Source organism: Chelmon rostratus, chromosome 16 (assembly GCF_017976325.1).
Source record: "Chelmon rostratus isolate fCheRos1 chromosome 16, fCheRos1.pri, whole genome shotgun sequence".
NCBI classification, from domain to species: domain Eukaryota; kingdom Metazoa; phylum Chordata; class Actinopteri; order Chaetodontiformes; family Chaetodontidae; genus Chelmon; species Chelmon rostratus.
Window position 1 is genome coordinate 5,901,249 of NC_055673.1, and position 11,943 is coordinate 5,913,191.

Sequence of the window (11,943 nt, forward strand, 5' to 3'; positions counted from 1 at the left end):
AAGTCAGCATAATGACTTTTTAATCGGTGTGTGTATCCCAAAATAACTTGCAAAAGCCATTTCCAAGGAAGTCTCCATTAATCTGAAAAACTTCCACTTTCTTATGTGCTTCCAAAAAATCGATGAGGTAGTTTTTGCAAATTACATGTCTGTATTCATCCTCTCTCAGTGGGGATGGACTGCAGGATGTGTATGTGTTAATATGCATGTGCATGACAATGTCATGTGCATCATAAAGTTTGGAAGGAGATAATTTAAGAAAAAACAACAACAATGTACACAAAACTGATTTATGCTTGTGCAAACTGAAAACTGAAACTATGAAGTAACTTTATTATAATTAATTTTTAATGCTGTGTTTTGGTATATGCTGCAGTTTAATGCGGGTGCAGTTTGCCTGCAGTACTACAACATGAGCATAACAGATAAATGAATTAACAAATGTATTTTTTTGTGAGTGGAGATCTGTGTCTTAAGTTGTTTGCAGAATAAAATTCCTCACTTGCTTCCATAATGCATAGGGTCAAGCGAGACATAAAGTCTGCAAAAGCAGCTACAGAGATGAAGCTGAACAAAATAACAGAGTTCAGACTATGTTGATCTTTTTACTCTGATGTAACTTCTGCAAAACAGTTTGTGACATAACACCAACACGAGTAAGCTCTTTTCAGTGATGAACGGGGAGAGGTGGCGAATTGAACATACAGATTGTTTGTTCTAGTTTTTATTCAGTCCAACTGCTGCTTAAGAATGACAGTTTCTCACCATAACATTGACAATAACTCAATGCAACTCGTAATTGTGGGTAATTATGAGCATGTTTTGTGCTTTGCACCAGCTATCAGCACTGGGCAGCTGTCCGGAGGAGATAACAGACTCTTTGCATTATTGATTTGAACATATGTTCCCTTCTTCAGAGCAACCGTTCTTCTCAGCACCGTAGGGATTCTCAGGTACAAGTTAAACAACTTATTTAATGTATAGAAAAAAAAAAACATTCACAAGTGACGGCAAAGTAAAATAGGAAAATGTGAATACCCTACTATTCTCTGTCAATTGATAAAAACTTTTTTCTTCAGCCTATATATAATACATAAGAACAAACAAGGAGTTTTACAAATATTTTATCGTCCATAATAGATTGCATAAGTATCAAGTCATCATTCAGCTTTTTTCAATTGATTCCAATTTCTTTGCTGTCATCAATCAGCATAGAAAAATGCCTATTATTTCCCAGGTCCATGCCTGTCTTGGTTCGACTGGTTATCGCACTTCCTGCGGTGCTCACTCTGTCCATGCCTGCAGTCAGAGGGTGAAGCTGAGAGATGCCTCTGTTCTGAATCACCGAGATCTCGTTGTTCTTCGTGGCCAGGCTGTTGGCGATAGCTGTCGCGTAACGGTTCCAAAATCCAGGGTCTACATTCATCGCTCGAGCTGCCAGGTCCTTCTGAAACATCTCCCCGAACTTCACGGCCTCTCCACCCAGCAGGGCCATGGGGTTCTCTACCGACAGCCGCCGGCCTCTCCTGGCCGGTGCGTTGTTCCACATGTGAGTTCCCATGTGAACCTGAAAATGACAAACTAGATGTTAGATTTGGTGGATGATTTTATTTCAAAATGCAAACAAGTTGCAAGCTGCAGTTGCAAGCATGGACGGTCCCAGTAAATACCAAGCGTTCACACTGAAAGAGCTGGTACTTTTATCAATTAGTTGATCAACAGAAATAACTGATCGTTCATTAATAATTTTAATGATTTTTCCCAGCAAAAATGTTTTTTGCAAGTGAAGATCTGCTGCTTTTCTTTGTCTTATAAGATATTAAACTGAAACGTCTTTGCGTTTTGGCTTTTCGGTTGTGCAAAACCAACTATTTCAAGATCATGTCATTAACATTTTTGACTATTTTCTGACATCACGTAAAGCAAATTAATTGATAAATGGGGGAAAAAATGAGCAAATCTAGTCTGATAGCTAAAGGAAAAGTATTGTTATGGATGCAGCTGCACACTGATTGTTTTGTAAAAACAAATAAATGAAAAAGTCTTTAGTCTTTTTGTTAAAATACCAAGAAATAGACATTATAGGACAGAAGTGGTGCTAAATTATGACCAGGGCATTCTAAATTCCTGTTGAATCTGATGTGGATTTAGCACAGACTTTTACTTTGAAAGGTGCATGATTAATGACACAGAACAGGACATTTAATGACTGTTTAAATTTAAAAACTGGCTTTATTTTCTCTTTTGATTCTGAATTTTGTTCAGAAGACACAGAGCACATTTATGCAAGATCTTGTCCACTGTACACTTTCATCCAAAAATCCAATTGATTGATTATTAGATTATTCATTTTAGGTGTTGCTGTGGAAGTCCCTCCATCATAATGTGCCATATATTTAATATTTCACATGGCCAACAAAGCTATCACAACAGAGAAAAACATCCAGTCTACCTTCAGATTGCCTTTGGTGGTGAAAGCTCTGCCGCAGATGGAGCAGACAAACGGCTTCTCTCCGGTGTGAGTCCTCTCGTGGATCTGCAGGGCGCTGGCTGACGAGAAGTTCTTCCCGCAGACGTTGCAGTTGTGCTGCTTCGGGGTTCGGCGAGCGGGCGCGGGGCCGAGCAGGGAGGTCATCCCCGGGCTGCCGACGGACGCGTAAACCGGAGGGATGTGGACGCTAAATGACGGGTGCTGCCCTTCGGACAGGTTGTTTGACTGACTGTGACCATTCACCTCTGTTTTTATGATGCCCGATGATGTGCTGGTGACCAGGCTGGGAATGTTCTGACCTGCAGGGGTAATGAAAAAGCAACGGTGAAGTTTTCCTCCCTTAAAATGTAACTGATTAGACATCTTAAAAAGAATAAAACTAAATCTGAACAACACATTAAACTTCAGAAGTCGTACCTCTTTCTCTGCTCAGTTGGAATGACATACTATAAGGAGTCTCCTCTTTCACACACAGCTTGCTGGCCTGTGTTCCTCTCAGCTCTTGGGCCACTGCAGCTGCTGATGCAGAGGTAGGAGACTCAGATTGCTCTCTCTTCACCGAGGCTGCCAAAGGCTCCTGGGATTCTGGCCTGTTGTTGTTCACTGCAGGTGATTTGATCGTCATGCCCTCTGAGTTGCTCTGAACAGGAGACGCTGATACACGAGGCGAACAGGAGGATTCCGACACATTTGGGCTGTTAGCGCTGCAATTGTCCACCCTTTTCTCCGATAAAGAGCATTTGACATTGTCATTAAAACCATTCGTGAGGGATTTTATGCCAGATGAGTGGTTGAGGTTTACAGTTGAGTCAATCATCCTCATTTGGTTCTCCAGAGCAGCTAGGCTTGAAACAATGGCGAAGGACTTAGGAGGAGAATTACAATAAGAGATGAAGGGTTTAGATGAATTTACACCTTCCTCCATATTTTCTACCTCCTCTTCCTCTTCCTCATTATCATCCTCCATTGAAATATCATCAATGAGGTCGTTGCTATTGCTGCTGAGACTGTCAAAGTTCCTCTCGTTGACAGAGATGTCGCCGTCCATCTCCTGCAGCCCGTCCACCAGGGTCGAATCTGGAATGTGCCCAACCATGTGCATACGGATATGCTGCTGTAGGACGACGGCGTTGGTGAACTTCTTCTGACAAATGGGACATGAGTGCTGCACTTGAACAGGAGGATTTTCTCTGTGAACGCCAATGTGAGCCTTCAGGTTGCCTTTGGTGGTGAAAGCCCTGCCGCACACTTTACATTTAAAGGGCCTCTCCCCGGTGTGAATGCGATAGTGCATCTTTAGCGCACTCTGACAGCTGAGGACACGGTGACAAAGGACGCATTGGTTGGGGTCTGTAATCTTTTTGTCAATGTTCTCCACCAGCTGCTGAAGCTTTGAGGTTTCCGACGCTTGCATAGAGTCCAGGAGGCCACCGGCTGGGAATTTAGTTTCCTCTGAGTTGAGTGAGAGGGGTGGAGAGTTGGAGACAGGGGATGCGGAGGTGATGGGCTCAGGTGTGGTGGCCACAGACGGGATCGTACTGCTGGTTGCCTCTGTTACCGGGTTGGCTCTCAGTCTAAGGGAGCAGTTTTGGGGCAGGTGCACGCCCTCTGTTTTCAGTATATTGGATGCTTCCGTCTCACGGTTAGACTGTGGACACTCTGAAACAGGAGAGACATGAGCCTCACTGCCTCTGTGGTTAGGTGACAAAGATACACATTCAAAAGGAGCTGGCTGGTAGGGAGATTTAACGGATGGTGTTACACTTACAGGGTCATTTGAGCCTCCGATACTGGTAATAGTGGAGGAGAGCGGAAGACCCATAGTGGCTGGCAGAGCTGCTACAACAGGCTTGCTATCCAGCCATGAGGAGACCGGTTTTTCAGGAGGGATGGACATTCCATAGGGAATCCCAGTACTTGTTGGCACATTGTCTAGATATTCTGGCACCGGGTAGGGGTTCATCTGAACATGAGGATACTTCTCTTTATGCCTTTGGAAGTGCACCTTTAAGTTCCCCTTTGTGGAAAAGCGGTTGCCGCAGATGTTGCATTTGAAGGGCCGCTCTCCTGTATGGGAGCGCAGGTGGATCTGCAGAGCGCTGTCGCTGCCAAACACTTTGGCACAGAACCTGCATTTATGCTTGAAGAAGGGCTCCTCTGGGCTGGGCTTCGTTTCGAACAAGGACACGTTTGGAAGTTTCCCTTTCCTGTGCTTCATCAGAGCTGCAAGAGGGTCAAGTGCATTTGCTGTGGCGGCGATGCTAGCCAAGGGATTGGGGAAAATGACGCTGCTGGGGGGGCTCTGAGGTAGAAATGGTAGGCTGGAGGATGAGCTGAGAAGGCCGCTGTGGCCCAGGGAGAGCGGGCTGGAGGAGCTCAGTGTCTGAGTACAGCTCATGCTGCTGGTGTGTGAGCCTGTGTAAGGAGGCAGTAATGCGGAGATGCTGCTGCTGCAGCTGGACAGAGATGGGGTTGAATTTTCTGAGGAAGCTGAGGTACATGTTACATCTCTAAAGGTGGACTGCCCGCATACAGTTTGTGAGGGGGGGCTCTGTGACTTTTCAAGCCCAGAGGTCAAAGAAACAGCAGCCTGTCCGTTGATGGTTGAGGGCATCGTTCCTGATAGCGGCAGGATGGGAGGAGGGATGATGCCTTGAGAAGGGAATGGGTTAGGTGTCAGAGACAGAGATCTGGATGCCGGGTTCAACGCTGCCTGTGTTGGTTGTCTGTTCATGATGGCTACCTGGCTGCAGATCTGCTCAATAAGCTGCAGCTGGTGGACCTGTTGTTGCTGCAGAGCCAGCAGATGCTCCAGGATCACAGGGATGGCCGCTGAAGCTGCCTTCCCTCCAGTACCGCAACTGTTGATCCCCTGGGAGAACTGGGCAACAGCCACCCTGGTGCTGTGAAGGATCTCCAGCGTCACGTTTGTGCTCGGCATGCCGTAGCTGCCGGCAGCTGACATCTGGGGGGAAGCGGACTCAGCTGAATCCGGAGGCTGAGGGCTGGAGGTTGTGGTGTATTTGTCCTGCGGTCGATGCTCAAGCTCCATGGCTTCATCCCGCTCTGTGCCTTCCTCTAAATTATCCAGACTGTCGTTGTCATTCACCAGCGTCTCTCCCAGCTCAAAGCCAGCGTCCGTGGACTCTGCTGCAGACGAGTCACTGGACGCCACACTGGGAACCGGAGAGGGTCCGATAGGAGACTCCTCAGGAACTGGCATCTGCTCATTGTCCTTCACTATCAGCACCAAAGGATCCTCAGTGCAGACTTTCTGATGTTCACTCAGTTCAGTCCAAGTGAAGAACTCAGCACAGCATTTATCACAGATGTGCGTTTCCTCGCTGCCTCCACTGGTCTCCTCTCTCTCCATGCCCTCCACGAGGCCTGAAAGCACGGAAAAAAAAAAAAAAGTTTGAGGTTAAGGACGCAAAATTGATCATTTATTGTCCTGACATTTAACCAGAAGGACACATTTTCCTTTATCACGTCGTAGTTAATCCCCCCACACACACACACACAGCAGTGAGGCCATCTTTCGAGCTCACGCTGTGTGGACGAGCATTGTTCAAACCCACTGAACTTAACATTCTACAGGAGATCCCAAAGATAACAAACATGTCAATCTGAGTGAAAAGGAGGTTTTTATAAAATGATGCAAAACACGTTTAGAAAACGATCAACTGATGTGACAGGAGGAGCACATGTAACATTGTCATACAATGTGGAAGATGAATTTTTATGAAGCTATTTAAGAGGAATCCTAGATCTGAGTTTTAACTGCAAAAAGCCAGGAATTTTTATTCTATTTATGTCTAAAAATTAGATTATAGAAAAGATCATGTTTAAACTCCAAATGTTTACAGCTGTTAATTGTGCTCCTGCAGTTACATAACTGTTAATTTGTGATATTAATCTTAAAATTCAACAGGTCCCATAACAACAAAGGTTTGAAACTCACACCTCCTGTTTTCAGATGCTAATCATCTTTATGAAAAATCAATAAAGTTCAATGAAGCTATCTGACCTCTCACTTGTGCATCCACACAGATAATGAAATTCCATACAGTATATTGATTTTTCCTGCATTCATACATTTCAGTTAAGTGTCTCATCTTTATACAAAAAAAAATGTGCGTTTTCCACTTTTTGTCTAAAAACCTGAAGTTTAACCAGACGGTGTGAAGTCAGCTGACAAGTGATTTCACTGCAAAACACATGATGTGTGTTTTTATGCAGTAAATCGCTGCCATGTGATACTCTGAGCAGTCTGAAGCAGGTTATAATTCATTATCAATATTACTGTATTACTGATTGTGCTCACACTCTGATGAGCTCAACTGTATATTCCCATTTCCACAAGTACGCAGCTGTGATTCTGCTTTAACACCACCAGGCTATTTATAGTGTAGAAATTTCAATAATAGATCTTCATAGCAGCACAGCTTCAATAGAAAGAATAACGTTGTAGTAGATACATAAATGATATCTGCAAAGTTTGTGACTTTTATATCTAATTAAGCTCTAAATTTACAGGAAAATAAAAGTAATCAATAAAAGAGCCAGAATACCCTGATGTGAAGGGTTTATAACATGGATCTGTTCTTATTCCAAACTTATATGAAACTTTCATGTCAATCACTTATTGCTTTTTTAATTAAATGATTCCATTTTCTCATATCTGTAAAAAATAGCTCTCTATACAACACATAGCTGACAATAAAACTCTCTTTTCCTTGTGTTTGACAGCGATTTCTGACATCATTTCCTCCTTTTTGTCCTTGTCCCTGCTACGTGATGCTCTTTGAGGAAAGATGTTGCTCTTTACAATCGCTGCTGCATCTGTTCAGGCTTTGCCCCATTAGGAAACAGACAGCGATACCAGATGGAAAGATTTGGAGAAATCAATAGTAAATTATTGTTACATACACTCGGGCTTCCCTGCAACAATTAAGGAACAACAATCTAAAAAGGAGCAAAAGCAGAAAGACGGATATAATAAGGGCTGAGTATGACAACGCAATCAAGATTTTTTTAGGTTTTTATTTGCAATAATTTACTTATTTGAGGAAAAATAATTTTCTTTCTGCCAAATAATCCTGAATCATGTGTGTGAGTGTGTGTGTGTGTGTGTGTGTGTGTGTGTGGCCGACATATGTGCTGCACCTTTGTTCTTTAACACAGCAAACGTGGACATATAACAATTTAAACATGGCTGTGTTTGTGCTTAATTTAACATGGATGTGTGTGTATGTGCAAGTAGTTTGTGTGTGAGTGTGGGTGTGTGTGTGTGTGTGCGTGTGAGTCTATTTCCAAGTGTAGTCAATACACTTCAATTATCACTATGTTTCACCACCTGAAAGCATGAGTCCCAGTGTGCTCAAGCTAAACACAGACTGAGACGTCTGGTGTATTTACAATTAAACCAGCACACTCAACAAATCCTCCTGCAAACACACCGTGCAATCTCTGTATTAATGAGTGCTGCGTTTGTTAGTGCATTACAGGCTTTAGCTTCCAATTGTCTCACATCTGAGATAATAAAAACTGATCTTAAGTTTTTTTTTTTCAGTTTAGAAAAGACGCGTGCAACCACAGTCGAGTGAGTAAAACCTATTTAAAAGTCAAGCTCGTCAGTAAATAATCAGAGTCGCTGGCTCACCAGGTGGGTGGTCTGAAGATCACCAAGGCGATTCAGCAAACACAGGCGCGAAAACACTTTCACTGTTTCAGCTCAGGATTTTTTTTTTTTTGTAAGATTTACTTCCAGAAAAAACAAAGAAGACATCGGTTTTGATTTAAAGGTCGGAATATATTTCCAGATATAATAAGAAATGGGGAAATGTATTTTAAAATGCCACTCTCACTCAATCCGTTTGGTTAGGAGCAGAAAACAGATTTATGTCTGTTTCTTGGAGGAAAAAAAAGGAATCGCGAAGCTGCAGCTGAAAAGCAAACAGACTCTCAGCTCAGCGTTAACGCCTCTTTGCCTCTCTGAGCGACCTCTGGGCTGCAGAGGTCAATGGTTCAGATGTACTAATTGTATTATGATCCAGACATGCAGCACTTGGCCCTCGCAGGGTGAGGCTGACAAAGGTTAAGTCAGCAGGCTCAATCAAAGCCCATCTCAGAGTGGCGGAGCCCCCCCGCCTGGCTGCGGGGCTGTGGGAGGGCCTCCTCCATGCTCGAAACCTTTTCACAGCCACAAATAATAATAATAAAGAGACAAAATTTTACTGAAAAACACAGAACAAGAGCTGTGACAAGGACGATTTGAATAAACGTTTGAAACTGGCTTGGTTTTTTGCAGGCCTTTTGCTTTGGAAAACAAGCAAAGGCTGCTGCTATAAATGGTGAACAGAGTTGGTATTGATAAAAATAAATAGACTCACCAAAAATAAATCACATTACATTTGATTAATTTAGACTGACGAGCTGTCAGTTAGAACCTGGCAGGACGTAAAGCCGAGCTTTTGCATCAAATTTAGAGAGCGTTCGCAAAATTCAGTTTAAAATTCAGGCAGTTTTGGATGAACACACATCCAACAGTTGAAAGGTTACTTTACGGTTAAAATAGTGGCGCTGATATGAGTTATTAGTGTTCAGAAAGGTTCAAATAACATCCAGGTTTTCCTGCACGTACAGGAGGACAGACTTCAATCGTTTAATGAAATTTTAGAATAGCTAGAAATGTTTGAAATGATGTTTGGCTTCTGGTGTATCGCAACACAAGCTGCCAATATGGTGAAGAAGTGAGATCTCACTACAAGTAATGTGCACAAGGCTGATAATTTGTAATAATTATTTTATACACTCCTGGCAAAATGTTAAGATTAAGAAATTTTGGCTGATCTATTTAATCTCTTTTGTTCTCTATATTCTTTATGAAATAACGGGTAGAGAAAATATTAAACATGTGAATTAAAAACATTGTTCCGAGACGTGTAAATACATGTTTATGATCATACAAGTCATTTCAACAAGGCCACGTTTCAGGTGATTCTCTCCTGCTCCATAATGGAAATGTTTCTTGTTAAAATGTGAAAGTTTTGGTAGTTGACAGGAAGGCCTCGTGGCAAAAAGAGAGAAATAATCTGCAGGAATGACAGAAAATACATCACCTAATGGTTGTTTCCATGGGTTTGTTCTGTACTGAGTTCACAACAGGCCCTGTTTCTACTAAACTCTTTAAACATAAAAATAAAAGGTGAAAATAGCTTCGATTTGGCTTCTTTAATGAGATGTCCCATCGTTTATAGCCTGCTGTTTGCAGTATATTCCGCACTGTGCCAACATGGATGGGATTTTTGATTAAACATTAAAAAAAAAAAACATTTAAAAACATGCACCACTGAATTCCCTTCTCCTGACCAGGTAGTCAACTTTTTCGGACTATTTTTTTAGACTAACACGGTATTTAATTAGCAGATTTCAAAAAATTATATCATGTTAAATATAGATAATAAAGAGTCAGGCAGAGGCCGACAATTTGCGAACAGCTTGTCCGCCTTTTTTAAAGGTATTTTTTGGACATAAAGGCACAATCAGTTTCAGGTTTGACAGACTCCTGTACATAAAGCTGCTTAAATGCAGCTGTTCTTTAACGATACTTGGTCCTGTTTCTGCCGGGTGGTCTATTAACAGCTGCTGGAGCAAACCCAGTAAAAGTGGATTAAAGCCTCCGGGACACCTACCATTGTTGCAGAGGAGTCCGGTCTGCGTCGCCTCTTCATCGGACCGAAGGTGCTGCGGTTTGGCTTGCTTGCGGCGGGACATGTTGAGCTTTCACTGCGACTCGCTGCTGCCTTTCGCCGACTCATCTACAAGCAGCGAATGGGACCGTCCAGGGGGAGCGGGGTCGGTGAAATAAGCGAGCGGTGGCTGCTGTTGATGCCCGTGTGCTGATTGCGCATGTCAGTGTGATTGTGATGAAGGAAGGATAATGCTTTTACGACTCCTGTTGCCCTTCGGTGGGTGATTGGCTGCGGTCCAGTCAACTCACGCTAGGTATGGAAATGAGGGATGGGGTTTAACAATAATTAGTTCACTTCCTGTCCGGTGTGCGGCTGCTTTTACGCACAGCTCCGAGCGGCTCCAACATGGTTCAGTCCGACCTCAGCTCCTGTGAGCGTCTCATGCGTTTTGGAGAAGTCTTGGGTTTAACTTTGGGGCCAAATGCTGCTCATCGACATCGTCCGTTTAGGTTTAGGAGTGACTCTTTTTCTTTCCTGAGCTTCTGGATGACTTTGTGTCTAAATCTCCGGTTTGCGCTGACTTCTCAGGATGCGGATGGATAGATGTCCTGACTGAGCCTGTCGCCTCACACACACTTAAGACAGCGGAGCAACACTAGCAGGAGCAGTTATCCTTCCACGAGAGGATAGGAGTCTCCTAAAGCTGCGTAAAGTCCACAATCGACGGGTTAGAAGGCGTAATTCTTGCGTAAAAGGTGAAAACCCTGCAGCCAATGTATCGGCGGATTAAATACGTGCGTAAAGTTAAAGTTTGTGAGTAAAATTGTCGCTCAGGTCGCAGGTAAGTCCGATCTCAAACTGGCGGCTGTCGGAAGTGAGACTCCCTGGTTTGTCCGAGCCACCGGCGCTCTCCTTGTTGCCTCCGCCTCCGGTCCATCATAATGCCCCTCAGCCGGCTGCGATAGGCTACTGCCAGGATACCACAGGAGGTGTTGGAGCCCTTGCTTCATTTGTTACGACCTCCCACAATTTGGCGCCATTATAAACTGAAAATGTCTCTATACTGGAGAAGAAATCTCCCTTTGAGCGATGATCAGGGATGTGTGGAGGGTGAACCCACCTGAACTTTGCGTGTAATCTTATGGAGTGTAGGGTGTTGAAAGAAAAATAAAATAGCTTCACTAGACCTTCATTTTTGTAGTTTTCCTGTAAGTTTTGGTGGTTGGTGGGCAAACAATCACCAACCACAGGTCACAGATTTCAATAAAAACTCTTATTTGTCACTACAGCGATCACTAACAGATAAAGATGCTAAATGAAGCCAAATATCAGAGATGGAGTGAATAATAAAATCTGTTCAGATGTTATTGTTTGATCCTCCTCTTCTGCACACTGTAGCTAAGCCCAGAGAAGAATGAAGCACACTGCATTGAAGCTGTAATCCCTTTTCACCAAGCATTGTCCCAAAACTTGTAATTATGTGGTTTTAAAAGATGCAGTCGGGGGAGGACAGAATCAGCTGTTGATAATTGCAAGTACTACACAACAGCCTGGTATTGATCGGCATGTCTCCTATTCCCCTGCTATGGAGAGATAAGGAGGCCCCACTCCTGCTGGAATATAATTTCTTCTGACCTATCAGGTTTCTACAGACTTATGATGAATAGCCAGAGTGGCCAAGAGCGCTTATCTGGAAACTCAACCCTGCTTGATTCGATATTGATTCTTTGTAACCAGCGTCGGCACACAAAATCAAAC

The 11,943-nt window shown here is 43.3% G+C and overlaps 1 protein-coding gene across 1 annotated transcript; it reads right to left on the bottom strand.

Annotated features, from left to right (window-relative positions):
* Positions 1 to 668: 668 nt before the first annotated feature.
* Positions 669 to 10,995, bottom strand: sall3b (spalt-like transcription factor 3b). Its single transcript, XM_041955170.1, has 4 exons — positions 10,186 to 10,995; positions 2,909 to 5,878; positions 2,453 to 2,790; positions 669 to 1,567 (listed from the first exon to the last, which is right to left on the bottom strand). Exons 1-4 carry the CDS (start codon positions 10,265 to 10,267, stop codon positions 1,175 to 1,177), a joined length of 3,783 nt encoding a protein of 1,260 aa, XP_041811104.1. The 5' UTR covers positions 10,268 to 10,995; the 3' UTR covers positions 669 to 1,174.
* Between the last annotated feature and the right edge of the window lie 948 nt (positions 10,996 to 11,943).

Coding starts and splice junctions, on each gene's coding strand:
- sall3b (XM_041955170.1), bottom strand. CDS start 10,267: ATGTCCCGCCGCAAGCAAGCCAAACCGCAGCACCTTCGGTCCGATGAA. Junction 5,879..10,185: donor CGGACTCCTCTGCAACAATG/GTAGGTGTCCCG, acceptor CCGTGCTTTCAG/GCCTCGTGGAGGGCATGGAG. Junction 1,568..2,452: donor CCACCAAAGGCAATCTGAAG/GTAGACTGGATG, acceptor TGTCATTTTCAG/GTTCACATGGGAACTCACAT.